We start from the raw sequence: 15,262 nt of genomic DNA on the forward strand, positions 1-15,262 counted from the left end.
GATATTGTTTAGTAAATCAAGCCCTTGAGGTTTGGTAATGTGCCTCTTGGACAAATTCAAACGTCTAATTCAGTTAAAGTGTCTAAAAACGCAGAACAAGGAGTTCTAGCCATGTTAAATAGATTTCCAGTATGTCTGTCAGTAAGTAACTGGTACCTAATTCTTTGTGGTGATATAAAGAAAGCCAAAAATGATGAAGAAAATGAATACTCAATCTGTGGCTTTGCTGCAAAGAAAAGACTGTTGGTTGAGAACAGTTTTAAAACAGCTCAGGCATGCCTCCTGCTGAACTGGCTTCTACCATTGTTTGACCAACAGGTGTGGAGGCTGGTTTGACAACAGTTCTAAGACATCATCCACATTGGTTGGTTAAATGGCCTTAGCAATGATTGGTAGAGCAGTGTTTCATGTTTTCATATACAGCTTTCTTGGTGTAGATTGGGAATGAGAGGACTATGACTTCAGAAATCAATGGCAACAGAAAAGTTATACCATAGAATTAGATCAGAGCTATCTAGGTTCTTTTTCCCCCACTTATGTCAGTATTTTTCATCACCCACTCCAAGTACCAGTTTATTGGCACCCTTTCCCTTTACTCCCACCATTTCATGCTCCTCAAGTGATAATTTATTTCCCACATCCACAGTAATCCACTCCTCCTCCTTGATTTAAGGGACAGAGATCAGAACAGCATGTGAATCTTAACTTTCATCAGGGTCCATCCTTTTCCCAACACGAAATAAATTGGCAAACTTGAACTCACCAAATGCTGCTCCTGATTTGACCAGAAGGGGCAGCTATTGAATGCTTTGAAACTGCCTGTCCCTGGAAATAGTACCACCTGTGCAATGCTCCTAATTCTCTCCAGCTTGAGGAATAAGCTTTGCTATTGATATTTGTGAAGTAGCACCCAAAGCTCCCAAAGAGGATTTAGGACTCCATTTTGCTGGGTGCTGTAGAAATATGTAGGAAAGCCTGGTTCCTGCCATGAAGAACGAACACACACACAAAATTATTAATGGGATTGGTATACAACATACAAGCAACATGATCATGAATGCTAGCAAAAATGTTTTCTGGGGTTGCTGTTTTTTCTTATGTAATGCCATTTGTTGTTGCAGTCTGTGTGTAATAAAATAGCATCTTTTTTTGTGTGTTGTCCCATGAGCTTTTGACAAGCAAACATATGATCAGCCCTATTTACTAGCAAACATTTCTCCTATGCCCATATATTTTCTTGTTCCTCTTTTTGTGTGTGTGCATGTACTTTACCCAGGGTGAATTTTATGGGTGTACCACCCACACCTACTGACTTCCTTTTCCTCTTGTAAGAGTTGGAGAAAAAAGGAAAATATGCAAGTACCAGTTGGTGAGCTGTTTTGCTTTTGTTGTTCTAAAGTCCAGTGAAACTGAGCTCATGGTGTTCACTAATAGCAGAGAAAATTCATGACCTTTTTCTCCTGGAAGAAAACTGTACATAAAAATGTTCGCTGAAATAAGCTATGTATTAGAGCTTGCCTCCATTTGTAATGCAGTTTTGTGGACACATAAGCTGCCCCATTATTGCTGTCCCTTTTTGAATTTGTGTTCCAAATCTAAGCTTTCTTTTTAAAAAAAATCTTATTATTGGGAAAATAAATTTCAAAATGTGAATTGAGTGAAACTGATGCAGTGATGTCTTCCTGAAACAGTATGTCTTAGAAGAATAAAATGGCCTATTCTTCTTGTGTATTTCAATGTATTTACAGTGAAACCTAATGATGCTTTACATATCAGTGTTAACTATTTCACTGCTCCTAGTTTTAGCAGAAATTACACTGGATGTAGTAGCAGAAATTGGGACAAGGTGCAGTGAGGCAGATAGTTGTCAAGTTTACTGAGGTAGCTAATGAATCCTCCCACACACACACGCAGACACACAAAGGTTGGGGACGAGAGGGAAAAGGAGATGTATTTTTTTTGCAGTGCCAAAAGTTTCAGCTTCCTCAGTAATGCACAAAACTCAAATAGAACCCCATGCCTCCCTCAGTGCCAAAAGCTCTATCTTCTCAGGTGAAGCTATCAACCTCCAGGTTCCCACTTGACAACTTCAGTGATGCAGTTAATGCTTTTTAATACACTACATGCATCATGCTGAAAACTAAATTTTTAGGGCAGTGTAAATTTATAAGTCTCCCATCAGCATAGTATCTGAGCACCTCACAGTTTTTAATGTATTTATCTTCACAACACACATGTGAAGTAGGGAAGTATTATTGTCCCTATTGTACAGATGGGGAACTGAGGCACGGAGAGGCTAAGTGATTTGCCCAGTCAATGGACCATCCTCCCTCTCCTAACTAAACCTAATAGCCCCCCTCCCCTCCGAGGTTTGGGAGGCGATAAGAGATGGGTACAAGCCTGGGGATTCAGGCAGTGGAAAATTATTCCATGGGGCTTTTGCACATCATTTAGGCCAGTGGTTCCCAGAGTGAGGTTCGCAAAATGTTACAGGGGGTTCTCGGGGAAAAAATTCCCTAATGGCGGACAGAGCTGTCCCTACAGACCCCGGGCAGCACGGGGCCAGCAGCCTGGAGCCCCTGGACTTCCAAGAGCTAAGTAGATCTATCACACTGAGGAGATTTAAACTTCAAGACTGCTTATGAGAATTGGAAAGGGAGATGGATATTTTTTGCTGTTTTTAAAATTAAATAGGAAGCTAGTATTGTTTTAAAATAATTATGAAGAAAATGTTTAAGCTTTGTTGTAATGTGCGTTGTTTGCCTGGACTGCTCAAGACCTGAATGCCTGTGTAGGAGGAACTCTTTGAGTTGGCTTCTTAAATACCTTCACACTGTTTCACATCTGATATTCCTTGATGAAACATAGGAGCCTTGTCTTATAACAGGCTTATTCAAAGTGATACAAGCTACGAAAGTGAGATCTTGGAAGAGTGTTGCCGTTTTCATAATGTAATAAAAATACTGTCATGATAAATTATAATTAATAATAGTGTGTAATAAGCATGTCATTAAAAACAAATTTTATATTTCCAAGATCACTGCTTTTATAATTTATACTCAGGTAAAGGAGACAATCCCTGGAAATATTCATTTTTAGGAGGGGGGGTCGCAAGACTTGACGTTTTAGTGAAAGGGGTTCACAGGTTGTTAAACTTTGGGAACCACTGATTTAGGCCTAGTGTGTTGCATAGGATGGTGGGGCCATCAGTGTAGCTCATAGTGAAAAGAGGTTGGTTTCCATACTTTTAAATTATATTTTCCATTTTTCTTCGGAATTTTTCACTATTGGGAGAATATTTAGAATTAACAAGGAAAACTATTACTAAAGCACCATGTTGATCTTCAAATGAATCTTGAGAACTCACTTTCTTAAATGACGCAATAAAACAAGGTGCCAGGGTGGATTATTTTGAGAACTATTTCTTGTCATGTGAGTAGTTAACAATTTATAATTTCTGAAGTTGTTGTACTGTATATTTTCTTCCTGTCTTTAATAGGTACAGAATGAAGATAGTGTCCTCTTATTTGTTGTTGCCTGGACGATCACTGAAATTATCCGTTACTCCTTTTATACATTTAGCCTATTAAACCACCTCCCTTACCTCATCAAATGGGCCAGGTAAGATGCATAAAAGGAAGGTTGACCTTTGCAGATATTTTACCGACTTGACAGGAAAGTTTATATAACCACACAGAAAATTAGTCTAGTAAGCATGGAAAATAATTGTTGTACACAACATTATTGATTATTAGCTGACAGTAACCACCTCATAGCCACAAATGGATATGTCTCGGTCCAGTTCTTGCTCCCTTCAGGCAATTTGTGTGCTTAAAATCTGTTAAACAGAAGTTGACATTAATGATCTTTAATGTTCATAGTGAATATGAGTTAATATGAGTGATTATTGCTTCTGAGTCCTTCTGCCAAATTATATAGTTTTAAAGTAATTTTCTTTTTGTATGTATCTTTCACATAGTGAGGAAAGAACATAAAGAAATGTCAGTCACCCTGTCACAAGTTTCTCCGTTATCCTTTTAATAAACTAATTTTGGTAGCTGAACATCAGAGATATAATAAATGTGTCAAATTTCTTTATCTTACAACAGGCTCCTATGTTATCTGTGCTACAAGTATCTCTATTTTAAAGGAACATGATAATTTTAAAAATCTCATTTCTGTCTGAAAATGTTTATTTACTATTGTTATAAGTTACTCCCTGTTATAAGATGACTGTAACTGAAAGAGAGGGAAGAAAAAATTTACAGCACTCTGTGTATAGTCAGTTTTGCTGTTTCCCAGTTTTAGACAGTTTTTTGTTTGTACAGATCTTTTATATAGCAGTAAGGCAAAATGTCTTTTTAAAAGGCAGATGTGATGGAAAATCCTCAAGTTGGCAGTGGCTCAGGGACAAGTGTTGTACCTGAAACTACTTTTAACTCGTTCTAGACAATATTTCAAGCAGATATGGACTCTTAAGCAAGTTAACTATCAATAGCAGGTGGTTCAGAAATGTGAATTACAATTTTACAGGGTTATATTCAAATATAATTTGCAGCTTATCAAAGGCACTTCTGCATTCAGTGAAATTTGATTGTTGGTCTGAACATTTTACCTTGGAGATAGCAACGTCACTTTACTGTGCTCTAATCAAATACCAATTAATACTGAAATAACAAGGCAAATATTAAATTTGTTTGTGGTTATTGAAAAGTGGAGTAACCATAACATAATTTAACAAATAATTTCACTTATAAGAGCTTCGGACTGATTTTTTTTTTATGCCTTTCCTTAAATGTTTTGTTCTAGGTACACACTGTTCATAGTACTGTATCCAATGGGAGTCTCAGGCGAATTACTCACAATATATGCTGCTTTGCCCTTCGTCAGACAGGCTGGCTTGTATTCCATTAGCTTACCTAACAAATACAATTTTTCCTTTGATTACTATACATTCCTGATCCTGGTTATGATCTCTTATATTCCAAGTAAGTACACCATTATGTTAGGGTTTTGTGTGAAAACAGTATATGCAAAGCTAACTGAGAAACCGAGTGATTAAACTGTATGCATAGCTAGCTAGCTTTGCAGGTAGCAACATACCTTTCTGAAAGTTTCTTAAAGAAAAGAGATCAGACAAAAGTAGAACTACAGCAGTCAGCATTTGCCAATGTTTACCACATAGTGGTAATGGAGAAACTAGTTTTTTTTATCTATACTTGAAATATAAAATAATTGTAGTATCTTTTGGCAAATGTTGACTTTTTAAATGATTTTTCTCTCTGCCACTCTCTTTCATTAGTTGTTCTGAACACAGAGTTAGTCTATAGTTATAAACAATTTATTTATTTTTGGGTTATCTCTTCATGACTTTTCTAGTAGTTAAGTAAATGAGTGGCAGATTTGCTATCCTCACAAAAACTGCAGAGTAGTGCACTTTTGCTCAAACAAAAACAGTGGGGAACACTGTACTCATCAGGGATGCTTCTTTAGCTATCTTATCTTGAGGGGGAGAGGCAGTATGACTCATAATTTAGAAAGATATAATGTAGGTCTTGTTTTTCTTTGATTTGTGGTGTTTTAAAGTAAAAGACCTGTAACCAATACAGTTATGCCATTATGAGTCTAAAATTCAAAAGAATGTAATGATAATGCTATTGGTGTCTATTTAGCTATTTCTACAGCTGTTTTTTCTCTGAACTTTTTATTATCTATGTAGCCTTCTAGTCTATGCAGAATGATGCATCGTATCCTAAGTAAGATTTAAACTTGAGCAGTGTTGAATTCTACAATCAGCGCTTATAATCTTCTAAGTAAGGCTTCTTATGAATCTTGATGTCACAAAAGTCATAAACTTTTCCATCTGCTATGAAAACTGCATTTCATTCATTTGTGTCCAAGAATAATATATTTGGCATAGCTCCAAAGATGCCGAGTAACTTTGGATTTATTTACATAAAAAGAAGGGAAAGTCTCACTCTTTCACTTCCATCCATCCACTGGAATAGTTGGATTGTAGTTGGTGGAACCAAGCGGGGTGGTGGAAACTGAGCCTTCAAAACAATTTATCTAGATCTCACCCTTAAAATAGCTCAGTTTTGGGGCAGCACTTGCCCTTTCGATAATATGTTCTGTTTCCAGTGTAGATTCATCAGTGTATTCAGATATGTACAGAATTTTTGAACTAATAATCCAACAATGTGAATTTTTTTGATTACCCTGGTAGATAAGCATCAAAACATTCATGATATATGTCTGCTATTGTTCAACTTGTACTAGGTGTCTTCTTGCAAAAACTTGTAGCCTTTGATATTTTGGTAGCACATGAGAATTAAGATTCAGTTGTCAAATCAGTTTATTCAGTTCATTCTTCCTGACCAACTTCACAAGTCTGCTATCCCTCCACAGAAGCCCCACACTTTTATGGAAGTCTGTCTAAATCAGCCTGGAGAAAATAAACATACGACCTAATGAATGCTCTTTTCCTGACCCTCAACTCCCACTGAAAACTTTGGAAATACTGGGGTTACAATGACAGAAAAATTTTGAAAACTTCCTCATTGAAAGTAATACAATTAATTTTCCTTATAGTTGCAACTCCACTTTATGAAAACCTTTAGTTTTAAAATGAAGGTCCTGTCAAATTAGCTTCGGACCAAAATAATTCTCTCATGAAAATCTTGATTGCTCATAATGGATCCTATGCATGACAGACTTCCTGCATTTGTTCAAGTTTCATTGGAATAATTATGCAACAATGTGTTTCTTTCCAAGTTAATGAATGTATTCATCAACACTAGTTTCCCTGGAGTGCAGTAGTATAATCTGGAATTCAGTCAGGTGGGAGACAAACTAAAGCGGGATGGTGGGGAGAGGATATGTGAGAAACAAAGTGAAAGAAGTCGGAGCAAAGAGTGCTAATTTATAACCAACCACCTTGAAACCTTTTTAGTGCACAATTTAAATACCCATGGGCTGATCTATTTTGTATAACAAACTCTTGTAATACACAATTGATATAAACTAGGCTGACACTAACCTTAACAGGCTCATATGGTTCACTAGGATGAACTGATCTTGAGCTCATGTTTAGAACTAATATTCAGGCTTGTTTAGCTGTTCATATCATATGTGCATGATTTCAATCTCACATTTTGTTCTCCCATTCTGAAAATACTATAACTTATTGTATAAATACAATTTTACTCCACTCTGATCCTATGCATCTCCTTCAGGATCAAAGAAACTGTACCCAATTTGTTGTCTTTGAGATCTATTTCTCTCCTTCCCCCATCCCAACCCCTCACCTCCCCACCCCCACCCCCTTCAAAAACCTATTCTTCCTATTCTGTGTGCAGTTCAGGAACCTTTTCATCCTATGTGTGTGTTCAGCTCCTAGTTAGATATATAGTCTGGCAAACTCACTCTGATGCCAGTGTTCTGCTGTGTAATCTTGACTGTTCATGCATACCTTGGAGTGAAGATCTACATTGGGTCATGCAGAAAAATAATGTAGTATTTTGTCTGTGAAATAAAAAAAAAACATACTGGCAAAAATTGATGCATGGTACTTGAAGTCTATAGGGAGAATAGTGTGCATCATCCACTGCCTCTCTATTTTTCGAGAAAGTGGATAAGTGATCTGTTATTTTCTAAGAGACCTTGAATGTATGACTAAGTGTGCCATGTTCAAACACAAACCTTATTTCATACTTTTATTTACGTCTATTCTCTTTTCAGTCTTTCCTCAGTTGTATTTCCACATGCTACATCAGAGGAGAAAGGTACTTTCCCATACTGAAGAACACAAGAAATCTGAATAATTCCAGCTCTTTTTCAGAACTTTTCACACACCAAAATGCTGCAGACTTTCAGTAACCCAGCACATTTATACAAAATAAACCAGGAGTATAAAAATTAAATCAGAAGTTTAAAAAATACCTTAGAAATAACGAATGTGATGATTTTGTTGAAATTTCACCATGTAAAACACTAGAATATCATTTTCAGCATGCACTGCTATAAGAAATGTATGTGGCTTTGACTTTTTAGCCTTTTATCTTTCTTTAATTTATATGCTAACAAGACTTCAATTTATCACTTGACACCAGAAAATTACCATGTGAGTGATAAAGTGGTACCCACTAAGTGCAGTGCTTGAATTGGGATTATATTATTATTGTCATTGCTTTTTAAAAGCGCTTGACTGCATGCCAGAAATTGTATGTATTGCTGTAGAGGCAAACTATATTCTCTGGAATGTTCTAAGATTTTGGCTGGGACTCCAGTAACCAGGCAGATTGCTTAAATCTAGCAAGAGAATTTCCTAACTCGAAAGGCAAGTGGGAGGGACAGCAGGGAAGCAGTTATTGAAACTGAAGGGAAATGTGATTCTCTAGGAATTTAAATAGTATGGTGTCCTACCAGCATATGTTATCTAAAGATTTAACTGTTTATTACCTCAAGCTCTGTTCCAGCATTGTCCCTATAGAGCTGTAATGCTGCTCTGAAATATTAAAACTGCCTTGAGTACAGCAGCCTCAGATCACTTCTTTGAAATACATAGGGGGGGAAAGTGTAATTTTAATTTTTCTGAAATAATTGGGTAAAGCAATGTCATCAGTCGTGGACCTGTACAGAGCGATACCAGGACATGTCACTCGGTTGCTCAGTGTTTTCCTCCCTTTATGGCTTTAAATTATCCCCATAACTTCTGTTTTCCACTAGCTCATTTAACAACCTCTTTTGTTTACACACTTGTAAACAGAGAGGATTCAAATACATTTCTGACTTTCAACTTTAAGAATAAATGTACACAATCACAGTCTAAATATGTTTTATACAGAGCCTTTTTCCAAATTTTGTTTGGCCACTTGAACTTAAAGATGCTTAGGCAATAATTTCAGTGATACTGTTAAATCTAATTTTAATGATGCTAGTAAGCCAAACATTTCTTTTTTTTAAATGTAGTAATTCATAGAGGGGTAGTATTTCCATGAACAGATTTATAGTTACATTTATTTTAGGTTTTTCTAAAGACAAAATCTAAATCTTTTCATTACTATTTTTTATTTTTGTTGGCAACACTGCTTCTTCCTCCATTGAAAAAGTACAGCTGAATTTTATCAGTGCTCAAAATGGTAAAGAGCTTTCGATATGTAAATAGCTAAACCTTATAATGCAGCACAAATGATACCATGGCAGCACTGGGGAGGGGAGAAAATCTAGAGATAATAGTATTGGTCTGTTTTAGAGAAATATAGCTGTGTGTTTGATTTACTGTACAAAATAATGTAAATGTACATCTTTATTGACCAATAAATCTCCCCCTACTCCCTTCAAATTGGCTATCCAGGTTAATTATAGCCTGTGTTTTCAAAGGGAGGCATCCAAATATATACATAGACACTTAAATCAAAATGGCCTGACTTTCACAAGTTCTGAACACACACAGCTCCCATTGAAATCAGTGGGAATTCTGGATGCTCAATTCCTTTGAAAATCAAGCCACTTTGATTTAGGTGGCTAAATATGGAGTTAGGAGTCTAACTTTAGACTCCCATGTCTAAACATTTTGGCCTCTGTGAATGATATATGAAATGGGATACGTTAGCTATATTGCTGGGAAGGAGGCTTGTACAATAGTTTTAATTAGATGGCTTTGGGTTTGTTAAGCAGAGAGATTGCCACAGATCTTTGAGAATGGGGAGAAGGCTCTATATAATTACCTATTTAGTTAAATAAGTTTTTATATTTTGGCATTTTATCACTTCTGTACCAATAACACAATACCATATATAAAGGTAATTGACCACACATGTAAATGAACTCCTACCTTTAAAAAAAAAAACAGCTAGCATTCCCAGATGTGAAAAATAAATTGTTTGGGTTGTAAGAAATCTCATCATCAAACAAAAACCTATTCAAGAATTCAATACTCCACATTTTCAACATGTAAAATGCATTCCTGCTGTACTTACTCAGACTAAGCTCCTATTTAACTTGGTAGAAGTTCATCCTGAATTAGGACTGCAGAATCAGGCCCCAAGATAACTTTTTAATAACTGGTTTCTTTGTTTATTATATTAATTTTCTTTTTATAAAATGAGAATGAACATACATTCTGTGAAGTGTGTATCTTTCACTGAAATTTAATTCAATTTATGTGAACCTAATAGTACCTATGAAACCCTTCACTTTATTTGGTATAATCTAGAGAGTTCTTTTTCATACCCTATTTATTTGTCTCATGTATTTTCTCCCTTCCATTGGTATCATCAAACTGCTACAGCAGATATCTGCTTCTATTGTGATGGTTTTCATGATCATAATAGTTTGTAGACAGGTAACTAACTAGAGTCCTGCCATGCTTCTTTATCCAAGTTTGTCATTACATGGAAGAAACCCCATGGTCCTTCCTAGTAGACAATGTACACCTGAAGTTGTAGAAATTTTCATAGTGTAATTTACAGTAAAATGCAAACTAAAGGTGCAGATAAACAAATTGTAATTTTTCACAATGTGATGTTTCTATCAAAGATTTTTTTTATTTACCAGTGAAGATTGGCATTTGTGTGGACTAATCTGCAAAGTCATTTTAAAGTCATCTTTCAAGATACAAATATTCATGAATATACATCGAATCAGGTATATGTTGGTGCATATTGATATAATGAAATTTGGATGAAAACTGTACATTATATACAGTCGTTTTTGTATTTTTTGTATGTTGTGAAGAATAACATTGTAATTTTATAAGTCTTTGATTCACTAAGATAATTATAAGTTTAAATGTATTTTTTTTTTTGTATGTAGGAACCAGATATTACATGGAGCTCTGAAATACTAAGCTTAGACTTTTATGCATGTTTGGAAGATATTTCTACCAGATGTTAATGTAGTGAAACAGTTTGTTCACTAAATATTAGTTTGTGTTGTTGCATTGTGTAATAAATGGATTCTGTGCTCTGTGCCTGGATTTGAACTACTGATCAGTGATACTAATTGCTGTAATCCAAATAATAAAATGATGGATGAAATATGGAGTGTTGGTAGTATGTAAGGAAAAAAGCATAAATATATTTGAGTATGCCATACCAGTCGGTTAATCCTTAATAGTTATTGCTGTGTACTGTACACAATATATTTTTTTCTCGCAGTTGGGTAGGAAAATTTTTGGATTCATAACTTTTTGCACTCAAACAGAAGATGGTCTAAACTTAAAATGTAGTAATTAACATTTTATTTTTCAGTTTTTGGAAATGTCCATCACAATGTGTTGAGAACACGTACAGGTCCTTGAATAGAATGAGAGATTTTTTTGCTTTTCCATTGCTATCTGTACTATCGCAGATAAGTACAGTTATTCTATAAGCACCAGTAATTACAATTATTTGAAATACAATAGAATGTTTTAACAAATGCAGTAGAGTGTTTGGGAGTTCACTTACTAAATATACTGCAAAGTATTTGCTACCAAGGCAGCTTTCTGGATATTGTCTTAATGTTTTTAACACTTCTTGGGAGAAAGATTTTAAATATCTATGAAAATTAATGGAATCTAGCTAATATGTTGTAAGCTTCTAACAGGACCTGAGTAACGGTTGCAAAGTAAGTTATTCTATTCTAGCCCTATATTTCGCATAGGATTCCACAACTACAGTGATTTTTTTTGTTTGCAAAAAGGATGAAATAAAGGACTGTTTTCATGCCCTGTAAAAGCACATGCCCCATGCATGACAGCTGTGACTTAGCACAACTAGTGTGTAATTAAAAACTTCCTTTTCTAACTTTGCTATTGATGTACAGTGGTTAGGCTGAGCTCTTCCCAGCTTTGCCTTAGCATAACTAATGGTCAATATTTATTTTAAATATTTAAGTGACAGGCCATGGCAGTTGATGGCCTGAAACTCAGGAAAATCTCTGCGCTGGGGTAGACAAAATAAAAAGGTGTTGATTTCTACACAATTCCCTTTTATTTAGTATGGAGAGGGCATTTCTGGAGGGCCAGTTCTCTTTCCCTTAGAGATGATGTTAGCCATCTGACTACCTGAATATTCCATTCAGCTTCCAATAGGTCTGAAATTCTACTCACCCAGTCACCTAAAGAGATGATTTTTATTTTTATTTTATTTTGACAAATGAGGAAGATCTTTTCTCAATATGATGGTAGCAGGTGAGCAAGTAGATTTTCTGCTTATGCAGGCAAAGTTTGTGACAGTTTTTCAAGGTTAGGTTATAATTAAGCAGTAATTACTGGTAGGAAGGGTATCCCTGGTAGTTAGCGACTGGATGGATAACTTCAGACTGATTTAGTTGGTCACTAATTTCCAGATAATGCCCTACCCTAAGAATTTGATGGCTACTTAAAGAGCCATTGAAAACAAAGTATTTATCTTCTTATATATTGAAAAATTAAGTTGGAGTGCATGCTGTCAGAGCTGTGGTATTCTCTTTACAGTGCTAGTCTTGATGTACCAGTATGCTCACCAACTGGAAAACAGAACTTTTCTCTCAACATTCCATTGGTTTATAATTTAAGTAACCTTGTCTTCATTTCTTTAAAACCCTCAGTTATAAAGGTATGGCTTAAAATATGTATAAAGCCTTCCACTTGTAGGTCACCATTTCCAAGCCAGGACAATTCCAAAATGACACACTAGTTCAGCCTCTATTGTATATCACCATCTGGGTATGTCTCATTTAATCATTTCCCTGCCATTGCAGATGCCTTAGGCACTAGTGCACTCAGTGCCTGCTGTTCTCTGCCTCTGGAACAATATCTAAGTCTCCTGAGGGCTGTAATACTGTGCTCTAATTCTGGTTGTTACATTGGGGGCGGGGGAGAGGACAGGGTAAGGGTGTTTAGTGGCCTGTGATATACTGACGGTCAGAATAGATGATTTAGTGGCATGAAACTCTGCCACTATGACATTAAATGTGTGCTCTCTTAATCCAGTTCCTTGTTTACAAGCAATCCCAGCCACATGGTTCTACTGGGGCTCCTTTACTGGAAGTCTCTGCAGGGGGTTCCTCATATAGATGCTGAACTGCACCTGTCCCTGTGTGATGATCTCACCACTTCAGAGTTGAAAGCACCCCCTATGATAGTTATGGATAAGATTGTACAGCTGCTACCTGTTGTGAGGATAGACTGAGTCAGGCACCTTTCATAAGCACTAAAAACAATAAGTATAAAAATACATTAAAAGATTAAGATTGCAAAATCAAGCACTTGAAAAATAGGAAATGGCAGAATTAAGGTTGCCTTTACAACCTTAATCCAGCCCTCTTGGGTGACTGCATTATGATAGGATGATCTTGTGGTTGAGGCAGTTGAATGTTACCCTGAAGAATTGAAGAAATGGAATTTTTAAACTGTGTCCCTTTACATTCAGTTCTATATTTGTAATATCCACTTAAAAGCTAATCCTGCATTTCTTGTGGATTTAAAATGCCCAAGAATGCTTCATTTTGGGAGTGCAGGAACAGGCCCTTAATCAGCAAGATGATATCCATTTAGCATAAGATTGTTCTAAGAAATCACTTTGTGTATGTTTTTCAGTTGCTTTTCATTATTGTAAAGTTCTGCAAGTGTACACAGCACTACATACAATGGAGAAAGACAAAGGTCCCTGGTGCTGGGAGCTTACAATCTGTGACAAATGACAAAATGCCAATACAAAGATGAGATGAAGAATGGTTCAGGTGCCAGAGGGCATGGAGGTATTGAGGGTGGTGGGACTGACCTAGCAAAGCTTCAAGTGAGTATTAATAGGGTTACTCCATCCATCTTATAGAACAATTATTTTAGTTATGCTGCAAACAACTTTTGCTGAAATGTTTTTCCTTTTGCTATGATAACAAAAATAGTACTTCTGGGTGTAGCTTTTTTCTAGCAATTAAGCTGTGCTCAAGAAATTCTTTAACATTTCAATCTCTCTTCTCTTAAATAAAGGAAGCAATTGGAACCAGTTTTATCCTCTACAAACCACATTATTTTGAACACATTGACCTTTTCGATAGTCTATAATACAGAAAAGGTGTTACATGTTCATCAATTTTTAGCAGGACAAACACTATGTAGTACAATGTAAAAGCACTTATTTGGTATCAAAACAGTTAAAGTCAGGTATACAGTTAGCATCCGCTCCAGTTGAGGTGATAGCCTTTCTTATTAGTGTTCTTTTTTTAAGAATTGCTTGCATGATTCTAATAATTTATTATTACAATGTACTACTTATCTTCTCTCACTATTTTGTAACCACATACCAGTTATATTAAAATAAATCCACTACATATCTCTAGTATCTGATTTAAAAAAACAAAATTGAAACATGCTTGCATAATTAAATAGCTTTTGGAACCCTAAAACGTTATTAAAATGAAGAATCACAGTCCATACTTTCAAGTTCATTTCACTCTAGCTGATCTCACAGTATGATACAAAGCCCCTACTATACTTGTGAAAATTTAAAATAACTTTTTAATAAAAATCTTGGCTGTTTGTACTCTTTTTTTTTTTATTATTCCACTATTGCTGATTACCGAACTGTGGAAATGCCCTCTTGCACAATAGTTATGTCACAATGTGAGTATATTTCTATCAGGGCTGGTCCACACTAGCACTTTAAATCGAATTTAGCAGCGTTAAATCGAATTAAGCGTGCACCCGTCCACACCAGGAAGCCATTTAATTCGACATAGAGGGCTCTTTAGTTCGACTTCAGTACTCCACCTCGACAAGGGGAGTAGCGCTAAATTCGACATGGCTATGTCGAATTAGGCTAGGTGTGGATGCGAATCGATCTTAGTAGCTCCGGGAGCTATCCCAGAGTGCAACACTCTGCTGATGCTCTGGACGCCAGTCCGAGCTTGGATGCTCTGACCAGCCACACAGTCAATGCCCCTGGAAAATTTGAATTCCTTTTCCTGTCTGGACAGTTTGAATCCTATGTCCTGGTTGCTCATCGGGGCGAGCCCAGCAGCACCGGCAACGATGCAGAGTTCTCCACCAGAGGAGTCCAGGCAATCTCACACTACAAAGAGGTCCCCAGCATGGACTGACCGGGAAGTCTCGGATCTGATTGCTGTGTGGGGCGATGAGTCTGTGCTTTCAGAGCTGCGCTCCAGCAAACGGAATGCAAAGACCTTCGCGAAGGTCTCCAAAGCCATGACAGACAGAGGATACAGCCGGGATACAACGCAGTGCCGCGTGAAAGTCAAGGAGCTGAGAGAAGGCTACCAGAAACTCAGAGCGGGA

At 36.4% G+C, this 15,262-nt stretch overlaps 1 protein-coding gene across 2 annotated transcripts in view; it reads left to right on the forward strand.

Moving 5' to 3' along the window:
• Positions 1–11,039, forward strand: part of HACD2 (3-hydroxyacyl-CoA dehydratase 2) — a 42,562-nt gene extending 31,523 nt beyond the window's left edge. For both annotated transcript variants that reach the window (XM_039494802.1, XM_039494803.1), the window contains 3 exons: positions 3,500–3,621; positions 4,810–4,988; positions 7,741–11,039. In XM_039494802.1, the coding sequence (XP_039350736.1) occupies positions 3,500–3,621; positions 4,810–4,988; positions 7,741–7,823 (384 nt within the window). In that variant the 3' untranslated portion in view covers positions 7,824–11,039. The remainder of the gene's footprint in view (positions 1–3,499; positions 3,622–4,809; positions 4,989–7,740) is intronic.
• Positions 11,040–15,262: the final 4,223 nt, after the last annotated feature.

This window comes from Mauremys reevesii, linkage group 11, assembly GCF_016161935.1.
Source record: "Mauremys reevesii isolate NIE-2019 linkage group 11, ASM1616193v1, whole genome shotgun sequence".
Lineage (NCBI taxonomy): Eukaryota > Metazoa > Chordata > Testudines > Geoemydidae > Mauremys > Mauremys reevesii.